Source organism: Saccostrea cucullata, unplaced genomic scaffold, assembly GCF_032062105.1.
Source record: "Saccostrea cucullata isolate Sc308-1 unplaced genomic scaffold, CSIRO_AGI_Scuc_v1 ctg541, whole genome shotgun sequence".
Classification (NCBI taxonomy): domain Eukaryota; kingdom Metazoa; phylum Mollusca; class Bivalvia; order Ostreida; family Ostreidae; genus Saccostrea; species Saccostrea cuccullata.
Window position 1 is genome coordinate 65,915 of NW_026925038.1, and position 19,489 is coordinate 85,403.

The following is a 19,489-nucleotide window of genomic DNA, read 5'->3' on the forward strand; positions in this document are numbered from 1 at the left end:
AAATTATATGGCAAGTCGTCAAAAAATTATGTAAATATAAGATATGAATTTATTTTTTTTTTTTTTGGAGAATTCATGAGATACATGAACTACAGCGCTTCACTCCTGTGTATTTATACAGAAGCTTCATGAAGTATGCAGGCGTGAAGTATCGTACTTCATATCCTCATAAATTTCTCAAAAAAATAAATTCATTTCTTAAATAGATGGGAGATATGAGCCAGTTGAGTAAATAGCAACTTTTTTCAGATTTGTAGAAAGAGTGTCGATAAAAATCTTCCCTACAATTTAGTTCTATTCAAAACATCCGAGATACTTTTATGCAAATACAATATACTGGATACACAGATTACAATGGTTTTAATTTACGTTCCGGTCTCCAATGAGTGCAATAAAGTCAAGTAAAGTCAAGTGGACTGTTTGATATAATTTACTAAGCACGTGTTATACGATAAGAGATGTTCTTGTGTCACCTGATCATAAGTTCATTAGTTTGATTTACTATATTGAAAACTTTGGAACTTTGATTTACTATAGAGAAAATTTTGGAACTTGAATTTACTATATATTAACACCCGTGAAATTGTGTTTTAGATTCCAGTGCCTGATATATTATTACATATCATGGCCAAAATACTTTAAAGCTACAGAGAACTTTTTATTAATTAAAAAATTACGTAATTTCTGTCAAAACACACGCTCCATCAACTTCAGTAAATATGTATTTTTCATTTATAAAGATTAAAGGTAAATATTTCATTTGAGTTTAATAATTTGTATATTTACATTTAGTGTACATTTGTTTTTCAACAACAGCTAGCCACATCCAACCGCACATTCACCCTCTAAAAAAAATAAGCAAAAGAAAATATATATAATAAAAACAGTTTAATACGTTGTAAATCTATTGTGAAAATTTTGAAACGTTGATATAGTACAGTGAATTCTTTGAAAAGTATAAAGACACTTTGATTTATTATACCAAAACCTTGAAATTTTGATTTACTATTGTAAGAACTTTAGAATGATTTACTGTAGTTTCATTCATTTCTTCATTCATTCTTTATTTCCTCCATTTGGAGATTTGAATTTCAACACATCAATTACAACATATATACATCAATGAGAATTTATTAAAAAAAAATGTATATTTGATTTGTATACGTTGTATATATGAAAACATAAAAAGAACTAGAGCAAAGCTCGTTGCAAAGCAACGAGTAGGTCTTCCGTCCAGTTTGACCGGAAGTATATTTCATTAAAAAAAAAAGAGTGATGACGTCAAAAAATGGTTTGAATTCTGCAAATCTGTGTTAATTAATGCAAAAATAAGCGATTTTTCCTACTTCCAGTTTGACCGGAAATGATGACGACGGACAAAAATTTAATGCTCCCAGTGATAGCTGTTACCCAAAAACGTGTCAAGAACGACAGATTTTTTTTTACTTCTTCCGGTTTGACCGGAAGTTACGTGGCCGGACGTTTTTTGACGACCCCAAAAGATTAAGCTTGACATTTTGAAAAATTTGCTTCTTTAATGTATTACAAATTCTCAATTCTTTAAAGATATCAGGAAAAACGTCTGGTCCCTCTAGATGCCTAATTTTAGGGGTCAGCCTTTTTTTCTAGATATCATTTGAAAGATCATGTTATTCTACACTTCTTTTGTTCTATATGTTTTAACAAGATATTTCTAGGTAAGAATTTATAGAAGAAAAGGTGTTAGAAATTTTAGTGTTATAAATTTGAAATTAACGATAGGACTATTTTTGAGACATAGCGAGCGTCGGCGCTTCGTACTTCCGGTGGTTGTGATAAACCAAATACACTTCACCAAAGGTTCCTCTAGCATCACTGAAAATTTCATGCTTCTGTGTTAAGTGCTTTTTGAGAAAACTGCTTGATAAAGTGACCCTCTGAAATTCACCAAATCGCTGAAAACTCCGAGTCGGAAGTGATGTCATAAAAATAAAAAATATATATCTAGATTTTTTTTATGTTCTATCAGACCTGAAAGTTTCATGAAAATCTAAGATAATTTTAGAGGCGAGCGAGATTTCACTTGAACGTTTTCTGGAATTCTACACTTCTTTTGTTCAATGTGTATTAACAAAATATTTCCAGGTAAAAAAAATACCTTAGAAAAGATGTGAAAAATTTTGAAATTAGCGATGACTATTTTCGGGCCATAGCGAGCCAGTCACGTGCAACAGGGGGATGGGGGAGACACCTTTTTCCTAACATTACCTTTACTTTCGGAAATGTCCAGTAAAAGGTTTGTTAGCCACCCACTACTTACTACAGTAAAGTGATATCAATCAAGGAAATGTGGTATTGTATGCCAAAAAAATTGGAAGTGAAATGTAGTTGGTCTTGAAAAAAGTTGGCCACTACCCCCCCCCCCCCCCCCCCCCCCCCCCCCCCCCACCCCACCCCCAATGAAATAGGATTTTAGAGTTTTGGCAGATTTTCTTTTCTTTTTATTTTTATTTTTATTTTTTTTTTTTTTTTTTTTGCTTGTCAACTTTTCAAAATGAGTAAAAATTAATAAAAATTCTGGCGCCCCCCCCCCCACTTTCAAAAACGATGCTACGTGCCTGCAAGCGCTGACGTGCTGCACTTCCGAAAAAAATGAATTCAATCCACAAATCTACAGACATACATGTAGGTCTACCATATCTGAAAGTATCATGTGTCTATCTAAAGCTATGCATTTAAGAGAAATCGTGCGAACAAACTGGCCCTTAAAAAATCATTTAAGAGGTATAACTCCGGACCGGAAGTGACGACATTAAAACAGAAAAAAACGCATAAGGTTTAAGCAACGTAACATAAGTCCTAAAAGTTTTACGAAAATCCATCGGGGCGTTTTCGAGAAATTGCATGCACAAAATCGGTAAGAAAAAACAATCATGACTAGAGCAAAGCTCGTTGCAAAGCAACGAGTAGGTCTTCCGTCCTGTTAGACCGGAAGTAATGTTTCCTTTTCTTTCCTTTTTTTTAAAAAAAAGAGTCATGACATCTCTGATGATTTAAATCTTCCAAATCTGTGTTGATTATTGCAGAAGCTTTTTTTTTACTTCCGGTTTGACTGGAAGAGCTGTCGATGGACGGAAAAATTAAACAAGTTTAAAGCTTCCTGTGATATATACTACCCACAATTGTGTCAAATATGGCAAAAATATGCATTTTTGACTACTTCCGGGTTGGCCGGAAGTGACGTCACCGGACGTTTTTTGATGATTTTAATAGATTTTGCTTGACATTTGGAACAACTTTGCATTATTACAAATTGTCAACACTTCTTGAGATATCGGGAACAACCTTTTGGCCCCTCTTGATCCCTTAATTAAGGGGCCAGCCCTTTTTTAAAGATATCATTTGAAAGATCTTTTAGTTCTGGACAAATTTTGTTTTACATGTTTTTACAAAACATTTACAAGCAAAAAGATATCATAGAGAAAATGTAAGAAAATTTGAAACTCTCAATATGACTTTTTCAAACCATACCGTGCATTTACGTGCAGTACTTTCGGTAAAAGTTAATAACACAATGCAAATCTATGTTGCTCTATCATCCCTTAAAGTTTCATCTTCCTGTGATGAGCTGTTTTATAGAAGAGCAAAGGACAAATTGACCCTAAAAAATCATTAAACTGCGAAAATCTTCAAACCGGAAGTGACGTCATCAAAATAAAAAAAATCGAGAATTTTTTTATGTTTTATCAGACCTGAAAGTTTCATTAAAATCTAACGAGGTGTTTCCGAGAAATTGCGCGCACAAAATCGGTAAGAAAAAAAGAAGAAGAAAAGCAGCGGAAAAGAAACCAACGAATAACAAGGTCTTTCGCTAAATACGGAAGACCATAATAATAAAAGTGAAAAAGAAACCTAAGAATAACAGGAAGGTCTTGCGCTGAAGACGAAGATCTTAAAAATAGTGGAAAAGAAACCTAAGAAGAACAAGGTCTTCCGCTAAAGACGGGAGACCTAAACAACCTCATGTTTTGTTTTAAACACCTTCTCGATGTAAATGATTATACTAGAAACTATAAATGAAAAACATTTTAACATGAACTTCTTTTTGTCAAAGACTTGTTCATGGGTACCCCTAAGAACAGCGAAGTAAAAAGCGTACTCATTTAAAATGACAAAATCTGTGTAAATCTTATTGTATTCGTTCGTCTGATAATTCAAACATAAATTCATATCTTTCATGAGACGTTATAGAACACGACGCTATGGCATGTTGAAAACTGTTTGTAAAGGGATTCGATCAGAATATACACTGGTACGTACATATCCTTTTTCGGAACAAGAGTCCACAAATTTGCAATGTATGAATATTATATTTAGGAACTGGGCGGGTTTTTTCTAAGCTCTAGAGCCATCCGGACACTCTAATTATTAATCCATTTCGACAACAAGAGCCGAGAAATGATTAGTACAGTACGGTGTGCGCTGTTTTCTATGGTTCTCTAGTTCTCGTTGAAGTACTAATGTTTTCCTATACACGAAAGAGGTTTGAAAGAAGGTCAGCAGCATATATATAAGTTCATAAGTTAATTTCTTCCGTGTTGCTTTTCTTTAAAAGTCCAAGAGGAACAAACATTAAATTTATTTTGAATATTGCCGCATTACTAAGGTAAGGGTTTTCCCATTTCGTCTAGACCGATCGTTTCGTACGTGTTTAATAAGCTTAATAATTGAATATTTATTAATACTATTAAGATTTTAACGTAACGTAAATTGCATGCATTTCTATTCAACATTTTTTTTTCATAGTACGAACAAGCATGTTGCAAAGACATCTCCCAACAATAAATGCCTTGATTTTAATCCTTATTTTGTCTTCACTTTTAGACAATGTCTTTGACGACGTTTTTTCTGTTTGTTTCCTTGCTCGTCTCTGTGAGTTCAGGTAACTTTAAATATTATCACTAAAAGCAACATATCTAAAGAGCCATTCAGGGCAAATAATAGTTGATATTTTGATCGATTAAGTATGTATATGTACTCAACAATAATAAATATAAAACAGTTTGACTATATATGCAAAGGCGCTTGAGTTTGTTTTTAATTTTTATTTTGAAATACTTAGTATGTTTTATTTATCTTTCGCTTCTGTAATGCCTCAGTCAAACAGGTAAATATACTAGTATGTATTTTAAATAAATTAATTTAGAAAAATGTATATCGAGATTGCATTGCTTCAATTGATATTTGATTCATGTACTTTATATTGCCGGTACATGTACATCATGTCACTCTTGATAAAAAAAAACAATTAAAAAAAACTTTTTTTTACAAAAAATCGTTTTTTATTATTATTTTTACAATACACAGAAATGAAAAGCAGCAAATTAAGCTTTCTTTTTTTAACAAATATGTTGGCTAGTTTTATTTAATAACAGTTTTTCTGCTTAATGCCCATTAGAAAATGTGAAGCGTTTAGAAAGGTTTATTTTTCTCTGATTTTTGAAACATTCGTTTTTCAGAGAACAAACATTTGTCAAAGGCGAACTCCCTTGGCAGTGACATTGAAAGGTGATAAAACATTAGATTACTTTGATTTTATTGTGATTTCTTTTTTTATTCATTAGTGAAATTATTCCAACTTGGTTTTTTTTTCTTTCTTTTTTTTTTTTTTTTTTTTTTTTTTTTTTGTTATTTGTGGATACATTCCTTCATATTATTATTGTTTTCACGATAAATTTAAGAGATTAAATTATATTATAGATGTATTTAATTTTTTTATCCTCTGCGATAGGCCAAGTTCCTTGCAGGAAATCCAGAAAACTTTTGGGTTTTTTTTTTCATATTACATGTATACTATCTTTAAATTTAACTGTTGATTCTTCGAGACTTGACTCTGACAGTATATATTAATGTGTGATGCAGTTAATGAGTGTGTCATTAATAAATTCTTTTGTGTTCCAGACATCGATATAAACGGGGTTTATTTGATGATCAAAATGAGTACCAGTACTTCCGGCAATATTTTGCAGAAAAGGGTCTTGAACAGGAATTTCAAAACGCCATACAAGGGAAGGGAAGGATAGACAACTGGGGGAGTCTGGGAGTCAAAAATTATGGTGATGCCGTTAGAAGTTCCACAGACTTTTATGCAAAACAAGCTGGAAAAGGTATATACATAGTATAGATAAAATTATAATATCCGATCCTCAGCCAGGAAGGATAACTCCAGAAATTAATATATAATTTGAATGCATCAACATGAAGCTTAAAAATGAAATTTTTTCATGCAAAAATTTTTATTTTATCTATCTTTAAAGATCCTAGGTTTTTGGAAGTCTTGGAAAAGGTCTTATAAAAATTGTACCCTACATATGTATAAAAGGAAAAAAATACAGTTTTTGAGAAATAATATTTTTCTTAATCCAGCCTTAGATACCAATAATCATTAGCATGATATAAAATAAGAAGTGATTTGTGGTGCCTTGCAATGATAGAAAAAGCCTTTTACACTATGTGTTATAGAATGTATGACGGAAATAGAAGACAAAAAATACAAATAAGTATGAAAATCATGACAATTTCTCTGGATGCCTGGATAGCTATCTTTTTACACTGAAAATATCATTATTTGTTGATCAATTTGCCTTCAGAAAATTTATTGCTAATATTCCAATTCGCTTTTTCTGCAAAAATATTGGAGATTTGACAATTTTCCCTATATAATATGATTAACTTTTATCTTTAACTTTAAGGATCGTTAAAAGATAAACTGTAGATAAAGAATGGGTGGACTTAACTAGCCAGAAAAAATGCCGCAAATTTAATTTCCATAAAATGTTAAATTTTTTTCCATCATATAAACCCCCTATATCTTAACTGTGTATTTATGGTACGGATGTGAATTTAAAATGCTCTTTTCGAGGTAAACTAAATAAATATCGAAGGCATGGTGCCTGAAGATTTGTTGAATATCAATAGATAATCAGGGTCACGCATTTTTCATCGTCTGAATACATAGTCAGCGCATGTTTGTCGGCTTTTTTTACGAAAACTGTAGTTGTATATTGAACAAAATAATGTAATATTAAAAGGAGAAGAGCCGACAAACGTGCGCTCACACTTAATTTAACAGAAAACATGTTCCAAACAAACATCTCGCTTCCATTGTTATGACTTCGATTGACCTGTTAAATATTACAATTCATCACGTGATGTCCGCCTGTGAGTGTACTCGTGGAAATAGTTATATTGTATTCTTCAACCTGACCTAGATGTAAATCACTATGTTTGGTGCCGTTTTCAGAATTTAGCACATTAAATGTTGTTTTAATTTTGCGTGTCCTCACATTTTAAAAAAAAAACTCATAATGACATCGCTGCAATATTCCAAACACGTATTCGAATTTCTAGAGAGAGAGATGGAGAGAGAGAGAGATATGTCAACAATGACACCGATCGATAGCCCCGCCTCCGATTAATATTGATATCGCGACCTAAAAACTACTCCGGGTACATGTCAAATTCCGGAAAACGACACTAATGTATCCTTGTTTCAATTTTGATTCATGGCAATAAGGCATTGCTTTTGTACACGTGTTCTAGCTAAAAAAAAAAAAAAACCATGTATACGTCGCTCTTTCTAGTGGTTGTAATATATTTTGGATTCACTTTATTTTCTACTTGTTCGAGTAGTCTCAAAAAGATCCAAAATAGGGCGTTAAGTCCACCCATTCTTTACATTACTTTGTGGATTCAAAAATACTTTTATGAGTATTTTTGATTACTTAACTGCTAAATTTATAAGCCTGAGGATCGGACTAGTTCACTGTTTTAATTTAAACAGTTATCGGTTTGCTTATTAGTATCTTATTAGTATTACAATTTTTTTTGTGTTTTCTTTTTCCTTGTCGATAATCCCCCCCCCCCCCCCCATTGCACATACACACACACCCTTCCTCACACACGCGCCCAATCGAAGCTTCACCCTAACCTGGTCTAATTGTGCATATCAATATAAAAATAACTATGGATAAAAAGTTAACATGGCTTTAATTTTAAAGTGAAGGCATTCTTAAAATAAAGTAGCATTTGTAAAGTACGCGTCTCTCAACTTCCCTTACTTTGGTAGCAATATGCCTTTATTTATATGTTTATATCTCTCAGTTGATTCGATACACAAAAGCATACTCTACGTACGAAAAATTTCATAAACAAGGAATGTAACTGACAAACAATTTGAAGAATTGAGAATATTAACAGGCTTGTTTAAAGTCATCATTAGTAAGTTTTATCGTCGATACCATGACCTTGTCGGCAAATAAAATCTTTCATTAAGTCAAAAGATGACCGATATTTTTCAAACTAATAGTTAGACTTTTACTTACATACTGAATTGTCTACGGATTTCACCCCAATATTCCCCTATCATGATAGGAAGCATACGGTCGGTGTGACAGGGGACAGGGGATGCTCACTCCTCCAGGGCGTTTGATCCCACCTCTGGTGTTTTAGAGATCTGTGTTAGTTCTGCTCCCGATTTTTAGCTCTACTGGTCAAAGATCAGAAGAGCTTATGCGAAAGTGAGGTGTCCGTGATCCGTCCGTCTGCCTGTTTGTTTGTCTATCTGCCTGTAATCATTATATTCAAAATGCTACTCATCCTACAGTTTCGGTCGGATTTCAATATAACTTGGCACACAAGTAGACTTCAGTAAAAAGCACAATTCTGTGGATTGGTTTTTGAATTTGATGAACGGAGTAATCATGGTTACTGAAATTTCTTTGAAATATTTTTAAAATGCTATTTCTCCTACAGTTTTTGTCTGATTGCAATAAATCTTGCCAAGAAAAAGACTATATCAAAGACCATTGTTTAATCTATAGCTTTTGCAAAGTTTTAAGTTCAAATGCCACTTTTCTCTTCCTTCGTCATACGTATAAACCAGTAGAGCTACAGTGTCGTCAGAAACTTCTGGTTATTGTTTGAATTGACTTTTGAGCTTGAATACTGTTCATTATCTCTATATACTATTATTTTATTCATCCAGCGTGGAATGAGATGAACTCATGTCGTCCTCTCGATTGTGGTTGATCATTGTTCACGTGTTATAGAATTAATTATAAAAGAGAATAACTCATTTTTTAAACCTGTAAAAGACAAAATTTTGACCGAAATTTTTAAAGTGCAATATTGATGGGTTTTTTTTTTTTGAACTCCAATTTTGAATTTTGCAGTTTGACAGATTTAAAAAAAAGTTTGACAGAGTACACTTTCTTACTCATTAATTTCAACGATATAAAGTTAGCTTATCCATTATTGAAGATTAGAGTTTAAAAATTAATTTTTCGAATGTATTTTCTTCTTGTTATTATAAATTAAGTTTCATTGTTGAAGTTTTTGCTATGTAGGTGTGAATGTGGAAACCCAGTTAGACAGGATGGATAAGATAATAGATGACCGGTATCAACGTGCCTCTCGTTATGGGGGACCAGATAAAGCACACCAAAAGGTGATTGATGGCTGGAAAGAGGGACGAAGTCATGTTAAAGAAGGCAAGTCCGGGTCTGTAAGCTTCCAGTCTAAATCTAACTGTGGCCGCAAGAAGAGAGGCATCGGTGCATTGTTCAGACTTATTGGACGTCTTATTGGACGCCTGGCATCTAAAGGGAGGTCTTTCAAAGGTTTAAAACCAAAATATTCTGGCATTAGACGTTCAAGCACAAGAAGAATGAGATGTTAGTCTAAAGAAAAAAATTACTATATAATTCATTGGAAAAACGTGGTGTTGGGCCTCAACTGACTTCAATTTAATGCAATTATATGTATACTGTATATAAAAATAATAATTGAATAATCTTTCAAATTTCAGATTAATACTTTCTTTTTATTAAACCTTAATACGACAATGTAATAATTTTCTTTCTTTGTTTACTTATCTTTTTTCAAATAATTGTTTAATAAAAAAAATACGTATATATTGCGTGTGGAATCAATTGAGATATATAAACTCCGTATGCATATTATGAAGGTATATTGCTGCGTAAGTTAGGGAAGTTGACGCTTGTAAAGTTAAAGTTATCAGGTTTATCATAGCGCTTGCTTGTTAGATTTCCATTCACGTTTTTTTTTTCAGTTAAATATCCAAATAAGAAACAAATGTGTCTGACTATGTGGTATCTTTTATCTCAAGCTCACCGGGATATATTACGACGGTGTATTCGTGCCAAATTGATAATGAAGAAAAAAAATTAAAAATCGTTTGTACGATGTAGAAGAATCTGGGGGGATTAGGCGAGTCATATGCCTACGCGAGGGCAGGTAAAATATCAAATTTAAGAATTCTTACAAATTCCACTTTTTGTTAAATTTGAGTTATTTATAACCCTATGCATACAGTAAAGATAAAACCTGAATCAAATGACTTAGAAATTGATTGTAATTAACCCACCAAAATGGTAACACGCTTTAGAAACCGTAAAAATGATAGAAATTGAATGTTAAAACTGTGTTTTTTATATAGAGTGGGTCTTCGTACCATTTTTCTGTAAAGAAATATTGAAAGGGAATGGAAGGATGTATCTATCACCATTTTCAGAAACATGGTACGAAGACCCACTCTATATAAAAAAGTTAGTTTTCCTACTTAAATTTCGGAACATATTCTCAAAAACTCTAAGTCCAATTGTGTGTTTGCTATACTCGTATATATAGAACTGTTTGTTATTTAAAGGGTAAGGTATATGCAACTTCGTGGCTCAGTGGTCATAGCGGCGGTGTTGAAGCACCATATCATTTGTCGCGAGTGTTCAAATCACAATTTTAAAAAGTTTAGATTGAAATTTATAGATGAATATATTTTTTCACTAAAAACAAAGTGAAAAAATAAGATAATGAATTTATTTACGGTCAATTAATATATTTCCTATAATAAACAAGTTTTCAAGATATATAACATTTTGAATGCATTCAGTTCAAGACTACATTGCACAATTGAAATGTAAACAATCATGGGTAGACCATCAGGGTATGGCTATTCCGTATGCAAAAACAGTTACATTGTAAAAGGAAAGGTAAAGCGTACCATCTCCCAACCCCTGAAAACATAGTCGATACACGCAGTATGAAAAGCATTACATGTTTAAAAATACTGTAACAATAACCGTAAAGTTTAAAAATGTAGATATTGTCATTTGGACAGTGCTGTACAAAGTTTAAATGTTTAGGTAAATCGTACGACTATTCCGATATGCTTACAGAGCGACAAAATCCGTGTGGGCATATGACTCGCCTAATTCCCCCAGATTCTTTGTTAAAGAATTTGTACGATTTTTTAAATCGTTTGTATGATTTATACCCCCTCGAACAAAGATGGGGTGTTATATTGGCATCACCCTGTCTCTGTCCATCAGTTCAATCGTATCTGGACGGTAACTTCTTACTGGTATGTTAGATGTTGCCAATACTTCATACAATTAATCTCCATGACCCAAGGATGTGTCATAATCTTGACCAAGGACCTATGACTAAGGTCAAGGTCAAGGTGGACTTGGATCTAAATGTTACCTTATACACGGGTTGCTATAGGGTATTAGTCCTTTAGAAGAGTTTTACTTTATTTTTGTTAACCCATACTGTATTGTTTCCACTTTTAAAGCTATTTTGAAGCCTGCGGCGCATTGGAATAGATATAGAACACTAGTTGTCTGGCATCTGCCTGGTATATGAAATAACTGCATGTATACATCATTTCTGTTGGTCATTAACAAATGAAGGTTGCTGCAACATCTTACTCTTAAAACTAAAGTTTTAAAGAAGTAAAAAGTAGTGGATGTCAGATTGACCTTGAGTAGATGCTTTATCTCGTCATGTCTAATGGTCTATGAAGTTTTATGAAGATGCGACTTGTCATCATAGTATTATGGTCATTCATGTGGGGCTAACAAACATGACAAAATTTAATGAACATTGTGAATGTAATCATGATATGATGGTTTACTAATGATAACATTACAATAATATTCATACAGGTTAAGTAACAAGATACAATTTATTATAAGTGTTTCTGTACCTGTTATAGTCAGCAGGGAATGGACTTCTCTATGCAATAGCTTTACCAGGTTTCTTATTCAGTACGCTTCTGTTCCGAATCAGAAGAAAAAAAATCGTACAAACGATTTAACAAATTGTACAAACGATTTTCTAAATCGTACAAACAATTTCCTAAATTGTACAAACAATTTTTTAAAAATTGTACAAACAATTTAACAAATTGTACAAACGATTTAACAAATTGTACAAACGATTTAACAAACAAATTGTACAAACGAATTAACAAATTGTACAAACGAGTTAACAAATTGTACAAACGTTTTCTTAAATCGTACAAACGTTTTCTTAAATCGTACAAACATTTTCTTAAATCGTACAAACGTTTTCTTAAATCGTTCAAACGATTTTATAAATCATTCAAACGATTTAAATTTTTTTCCTACATTTTCTATTTGGCACGAATACGCCGTCGTAATATATCGTATTGACATAAGAATAGAAATTACCATTGTAAAATGACAATAAGTCGTTGATAAATCTATCGAGTTTAAAGTCACAAATGCTTTCTTCTTTTCAGTATAAGATTTTGCACAAATTCTGTTAAATATGAATACAAAAATATGTCTGCTAGTAACGGGGCGCAATTGGTACCCTTGGGAATTTCCAGTAGATTGTTCGAAGACCTGGTCTCCAAAAACCACATAGATATTGTCAATCAGAAACTCAATCATCTTTTTGATAACTATTTCAGAGTACTTGTGTGTACAAACAGTATGTTTTTTTAAACAAAATAGTTTTGCAAAAGACCAGTGCCAAGGTAAGTAAATTTGCGATTTCCATTTTTATAGAAAAAGCAGTTGTCAATGATATCAAGAAGCCTAGAGGAGAACGTTTGTGTATAAAGTTGAAAAGTCGTAAGTTTTTAAGCTGTGATTTTGGTAAAAATCTTGTGATTTCAAATTGCTTAAGTTCTTTGGAATTTTTAATTATCCACATCTGATTTACACCACTTCTTGGATATTTTGTTGCACAGTACTCTTGATGTTTCTCCTTCACTGCTTTTACACTATCTAAGTGAGGAGTATAAAGAAAGAGGCTTGTTTGAATATTTACTGGAATCTGCTGTGTATCTTTTTTTCTAAGGATTTTTATGTTTCGGAATCCAATATAGATATGATAATTCAAATTCATTTTGACTTTTGTGGATCTTAAAAATATTCAAAACTGACATGAGATTTTGAAATCATTCTTCCTTAGAAAGGGAGCTGTGAGTATAAGTTTGATTACCACTTGTAGAATTATATCCAAGTTGTTCTAAAATACAGTTCATATAATGAGCCTTACAAACGAAGACAATTTCAAATTGCATGAAAAATATCTGTAATTTCATATTGAATGACGAGGTTTATATTTCCTACCGTATATAAGCCGACCTACTTTTCGCACTTAGACATGTACATTCTAAAAAAAATAGATATTCAGATACTAGTCTATCAAAAGGTCAAATGTCAGACAGAAGATCCTTTAACGACATTTCTAATTCATTTTTTATTAAACTATTTTAAAGATAAATTAATTGAAAAAATATCAAAGTTCGAAATCCACCAGTGAAAAATATTTTACAACATACCTCACTCTATGTACAAGCAGATGTGAATTTATTTTACCCAACAATAGTCATAATAGTACAAAAAACCAGGTTTAACAAGACAATATAGATTTCAGCCTGGCCCGAATTGCTGAGTAAGAAAGATATTGAGATAACGAACAGTATTCAACCTCAAAGTCCGCAAAACAATACAAAACAGGAGCAGAGCAAACACGGACCTCCGAAACATCAGAGGTGGGATCAGGTGCCATGGAGGAGTGAGCATCACCAGCTGACCGGTCAAACCCGCCGCGTGCTCCTTGTCATGATCGGGAAATAACGGAAACATCCGTCGTCAATTCAGTTTATGAATAATGGATCAACAATTAGTATGAAAAACGTCAGTCAGCATTTGACTCAATGATAAATTGAATTTGCTGACAAGATCATTGTATCTACCATAGAACTTACGAAATGATGACTTTAAACGAGACTGTTGATATTCTTGTTTCATCAACTTGCTTGTCAAAAATTTACCCCGTGAAATTCCTGTCCTGGTAACGAAACCAAAATCATGTAGCAGCTCTTGAGGGTCATATCGTTCTATAAATATTATTTTTCATGATAGTTTTCAGACGACTTTCTGAATTAGACAACATTAGAACATAACTTGGAAGTATTTGTAGTTAATCATAACTCTATATTGAATAACTTTAAGCCATACGGCTCATCATTATATATATAAACAAAAACAAATATAAAGAACGAGTGGCGAGAGTCTGCAGGGGGTGGAACCCCTAGTGTCCATCTGTCTGACTCCCATACACCAACAAATACTCCATATAATTTAATTTCTTTATTATTACATGAAAAATAACTATAGTATATAATTCATGTATACACATAAATTAAACTATTCATTATTTCTTAATTCCATTGCATGGAGAATAAATTTTCCTACATCAATTAAAACCCTAACATCATGAGAGCTGAGTAACTGAGTAAGCTTGTACATATTTGGAGATCTGTTTCATAGATAGGACATTCAAGCAAAAACTGATATTCATCTTCTATACTGTGCTCACTACAAAATTGACATAATCCATTGCTTCGTAATAATATTATTTTTCTTTAACTTAGAATAAATAGGTAAACACTTATTATGATAGAATCTTTAAAGGATTAAACAGACGAACAAGGGACGATTCCAGTATATAAAGAGTGTAGCTAGCAAAGTTACAGATCTTATATTTACATCGGGATCGAAATGAATTTATTTTTGTCCTGCACAGATTTCATAATTTAACTTCAAGAAAATAATGGATGTACAGAGTAAGTAAATTGATCTTGTTCCATAATAGTCTTAATTATTATGTCATATTACAATATACTTCAATACTCTCTATGACTGTAATCATATTATAACAATTGTATATGCCTTTGAGGGCCCTTTATTTGTGAATAATAAATACATTACATACTAAAGTAATAAAATTTCAGCAAATGCGATATATGCCTGCGGTCACAATAGCTGTATCAGCCCTCTGGCTGATATTGGTGTCCCGGGTTGAAACAGGATGTGATATGGAAAAGGGTATTATTATTTTCTATATATTGAATGATAGTGAGGGAGACACGAAGCTTTCTTCCTCCATGAAAAATCTTATTCCCTGAGGGCAAGTTTCAATAGAATTTTTGTTATACATAAAAATAACACATAAACAAACTGTTTATATTGAAGCTCAGAGTCCATTCAAACAATACAAATAGGGAGTAGTGCAAACAAGGACACCTTAAACAGGTCCTGTTAAAAGTAAACATCAGAGGTGGGATCACGTATCATAGGTGTGTTATTGTATTGTTTTAAATTATATTATCATGTTGTAAATTTAGGATTTACTATAGGGGGAGATGGTTATGTTGTAAATTTTGCATTTACCCCTAATAAATTTAAAATTTACAACAAATGAACATAATAGTATGATTGTTATGATTATTTAAAACAATAAAATGCTTTCTTTAGTTGTTTAGTTGTTTAGTACGGAAATTAGTGTCGCAGCTGCACGTTGCGGAAAACATATCCCGAATAAGCGAGTTATGTTAACTAACAACCAAAGTATATGTACTTGACATTTTAAAACTGTTAATATTTATATCTGTATAAAGATATTTAAAGTATATTTAAATAAGGATTAAAAAGATAAATCATTGTGTTAAACTTATTGAAACGTACGTCATAATACGTACATTTAATTGATAGAACAGCCACTGATCAAGAAATCTGTACAGGCGATATGTCTAGTATTGTTCATGAACTGATAAATCAGTTCAATTTATTCACTTAAAACCATGTAAATGGTAAATGAGGTACAAAAATATAGTAATACATGTACATATAATACAGTGGGTCAAGCAGAAGGTGATAACTAAGGAGAACAGACAATATTATTAATTTTAGAAATAAATGTACATATTTTTTCAGAGAATCAACATAATTGGCAATGGTTTTCTAAGAAATAAAGGAGACAAAATATTCAAGGAAATGTAAAAATATATTTGATCTTTTACTGTCATATTTTGTAATCTTGTTCTCAAAAATTATAACCTGATATACATCATATACTATATAAATATACATCCACTTAGACAAAAGATTTTGTCCATCAGTACTTTTTTGATCGACCTTTGATCAGCAGCTCAGTTGATTGTTTGATTGACTTTGATATTTACCTTTTTTAAACTACAATATTTTACTACAATATTCATGATGTATATCACAGGCACTTTACCCGGTAATACATTTTTAATCCATAGTATAAATATTAAATAATATAATTTTTTATGTCCTAGCCTACTGTGTTAGGGTTAGGGTTAATGACTAACCGTAACCCTGGGGTTCTGAGTAAACACATTGCTATTGGACCCCTGACTTATTATGTTCCCCAAACGAAGTTGGGGAACATATTGTTTTTACTCTGTTTCTTATTATTATTATTCTTATTATTATTTTTCTTCTTCCTGGGAAAATTTTGTCCACGAGTGATCTTGTAAACTACACATCCGACTTAGGTGAAACCTGTTTATAGTAGGCATGTTAAAGTTAAACAAAGGTATTTTGCGCGCATGCTTGCAAGAGCGCGCACGTATAGGTGAAATTACCAATATAATGGATATTGCCGTAACTTTTCTATTTTTTGATGAAATTTTTTGAAACTCATAATGTAAGGATACATTAGTAGTATAGACAAGATAGCTGGTCAAAATAGAAGATCTCACGCGCATGCACGTGCGCTTCGCTCTGATTGGTTGAAACTAAAGTCTCAATAACTTTCTTGTTTCTTGTCATAATCCTTTGAAATTTTGAACATAGTCCTACATTATGAAGATCTACCGCATGATATATAAGAATTTTCATGAAAGCATGCGCATGTGCGCGTGCTGCAAGCTGATTGGCTGAAACTTTAAATGGCAATATCTCCTTTGTTTTTTGACGAAATTCTTTGAAATTTAAAATATAGTCATGCATTAGGATATCCTACAAAATGATATAGAAAAAAAATCATGAAATCACGCGGATGCACGTGTGCTGCAATCTGATTGGCTGAAACTTTAAATGGCTATTTCTCCTTTGTTTTTTGACGAAATTCTTTGAAATTTAAAATATAGTCATGCATTAGGATATCCTACGAAATGCTATAGAAAAAAAATCATGAATCACGCGCATGCACGTGTGCTGCAATCTGATTGGCTGAAACTTTAAATTGCTATTTCTCCTTTGTTTTTTTGACGAAATTCTTTGAAATTTAAAATATAGTCATGCATTAGGATATCCTACAAAATGATATACAAAAAATCATGAAATTAAGCGCATGCACGCATTAAATGGCTATAACTCCCTTGTTTTCAACCAAACAGGATGGGATTTAGAACATAGATAGATGTAAGGGACTCCTACAAGAAGGTATGGTCATCATGCACGTGCATGCACATGTGTGCATTTGAAACGAGTATATTCAAAAATACTCTTGAATGAGTGATTTTATTACTTTTGGACTGAATGCTTTAATATATAGTATATTAAAATATATAAATAGTGTAGATAAGATGATATGGTCATAACGCACATGCATTCACATGGGCTTGGGTGCAATGCTAAAAATTGAATATAATTGGTATCCTTCTGGGAAAACGTTGTAAAAGTCAAAAATGCACAGAGTTTGTCTTATTTAATGAAGCTTACAGGGAATATGGCACCGAAAGGGAGTTGGGGAGCGTTTGGGGAACATCTGTAACGGTTCCCGTTACAATTAGCACTAGTTTAATTTTGAAATTAGTTGGCTAGCTTTTCTCTCAGATTTTTACGAAAGATGTTGCTACAATCAGCCCATGAATTATTGAATTACATTTGCCAGGGGGTCAAAAGTGTTGGCCTAGGACCCCTGGTATTGCGCGTAAAAAAACATCTTATGTGTTGTTTCTAAATATTCCATCAAAATGAAACTCTCGACTGACCTTAAAAATTAATTCGATTTTTCACAGCAAATAGCCTTTTCAAACAGAAAACGCCAAAATGTGATGTTTGGCGTACACAAATGCACGCCAAACTTTCTAATAAATTATGACTGACATAATTCGTAGGCTGACGCATGGTATAGCGAAACATTTTTATTGTTACGCAAGGGAAATTGTTTCTACCGTAAATAAAAACACTTGTATTGTCTTAGTGCATTCTGCGTATGTTATCATGAAGAAACTGAAGGTCGATACATACGGTAAGATCTCTGCAAAAATTCTTGTAAAATACTACCAAATCTTGTGGTATGTAAACTCCTTTTAACATTATTAAAATCTTATAAAATTGTAATAAGAATAGAGCGGTGTTGTATTTCTCAACTTAAATCTTGGCTTTCGATTTTTACCACCCAATCAGATGGTTCTGTGTCTCTAGCAAGGTCATGTATTATTGGTATCCGATTTTTAATTCTCTTCTTAACTTAAAAATAATATGAACAGTTTACATATACTCACAGATTTCCATAATTAATGCTAGAGATTCATTGAATATGTAATATATATTTCTTCCTCTTTTTTATGCGATTGGGGGACAGTGCAAAAAATAGTCCTGACGCCGTGACATCAGTCAATAAAAATCTTCAATATTGTGTGTATCGGCTTTTCAGCATAAATCAAAATACTTCTGACACTGTACCAAAATAAAACAAAACGTTTTTAAATTTACCAAACTTTAAATTTTGAGCTATAATTCCAAATTAACTGTGAAATCACTAATTTGCGGGATTTTCAAGGTTTATTGTTTAACGTCCCTCCCGAGAATTCATCACTATGATATGGAAACATCACCACTTGCCGGTGTAGAGCTGCAAATTTTGTCCTATACTCGGCACTCTGGACCATTGAGCAGTGAGGGATCTTTTTCGTGCCAGCAACATCTGCGACACAGGGCTCGGTTTAGACAGTCTTTGACTCTCATCGGAAGGACCGGTCTCCACGTCTTACAGGGGGATTCAAAACCGAGACTCATGAATTTATGTCCACCACGAAATTCAAGTTTTCACATTAATAACTACTAAACAATTCTTCAGCCACAATGTTAAGTTCCCAAGAGCCAATATATTTTCCCCAACACCACGAAAAACTTACCCTGGAAAATGCTGCGAGTATATTGTGACCGTGAACAGATTTCTGAGTAATAATAATTTCCTTTGATGAAACATATAAAAATGAAGGATATGGAGAAATCGAACAGTATTCAATATCAAAGTCCATAAGAAAAACGTCAATCAGCTTTTGACTCAATGATAAATTGTATTTGCTGACAAGGCCATTGTATAGACCATATGAACTTACGAAATG

The 19,489-nt window shown here is 32.5% G+C and overlaps 2 protein-coding genes across 4 annotated transcripts in view; both read left to right on the plus strand.

Annotated features, from left to right (window-relative positions):
- LOC134267870 (interferon alpha-inducible protein 27-like protein 2A) overlaps positions 1–19,489 on the plus strand; it is a 68,881-nt gene that overhangs the window by 44,016 nt on the left and 5,376 nt on the right. The window contains exon 1 of one of the 3 annotated variants that reach the window (XM_062750078.1): positions 14,813–14,947. The exons of 1 other annotated variant lie outside the window; for it this stretch is intronic. In XM_062750078.1, the coding sequence (XP_062606062.1) occupies positions 14,935–14,947 (13 nt within the window). In that variant the 5' untranslated portion in view covers positions 14,813–14,934. Of the gene's footprint in view, positions 1–14,812; positions 14,948–18,265; positions 18,388–19,489 lie in introns of those variants that run through there. One more of the 3 variants, XM_062750077.1, reaches the window with a different exon arrangement.
- Positions 4,604–9,723, plus strand: LOC134267863 (uncharacterized). The gene is made up of 5 exons (XM_062750072.1): positions 4,604–4,682; positions 4,864–4,921; positions 5,499–5,547; positions 5,941–6,146; positions 9,387–9,723. Exons 2-5 carry the CDS (start codon positions 4,867–4,869, stop codon positions 9,716–9,718), a joined length of 642 nt encoding a protein of 213 aa, XP_062606056.1. The 5' UTR covers positions 4,604–4,682; positions 4,864–4,866; the 3' UTR covers positions 9,719–9,723.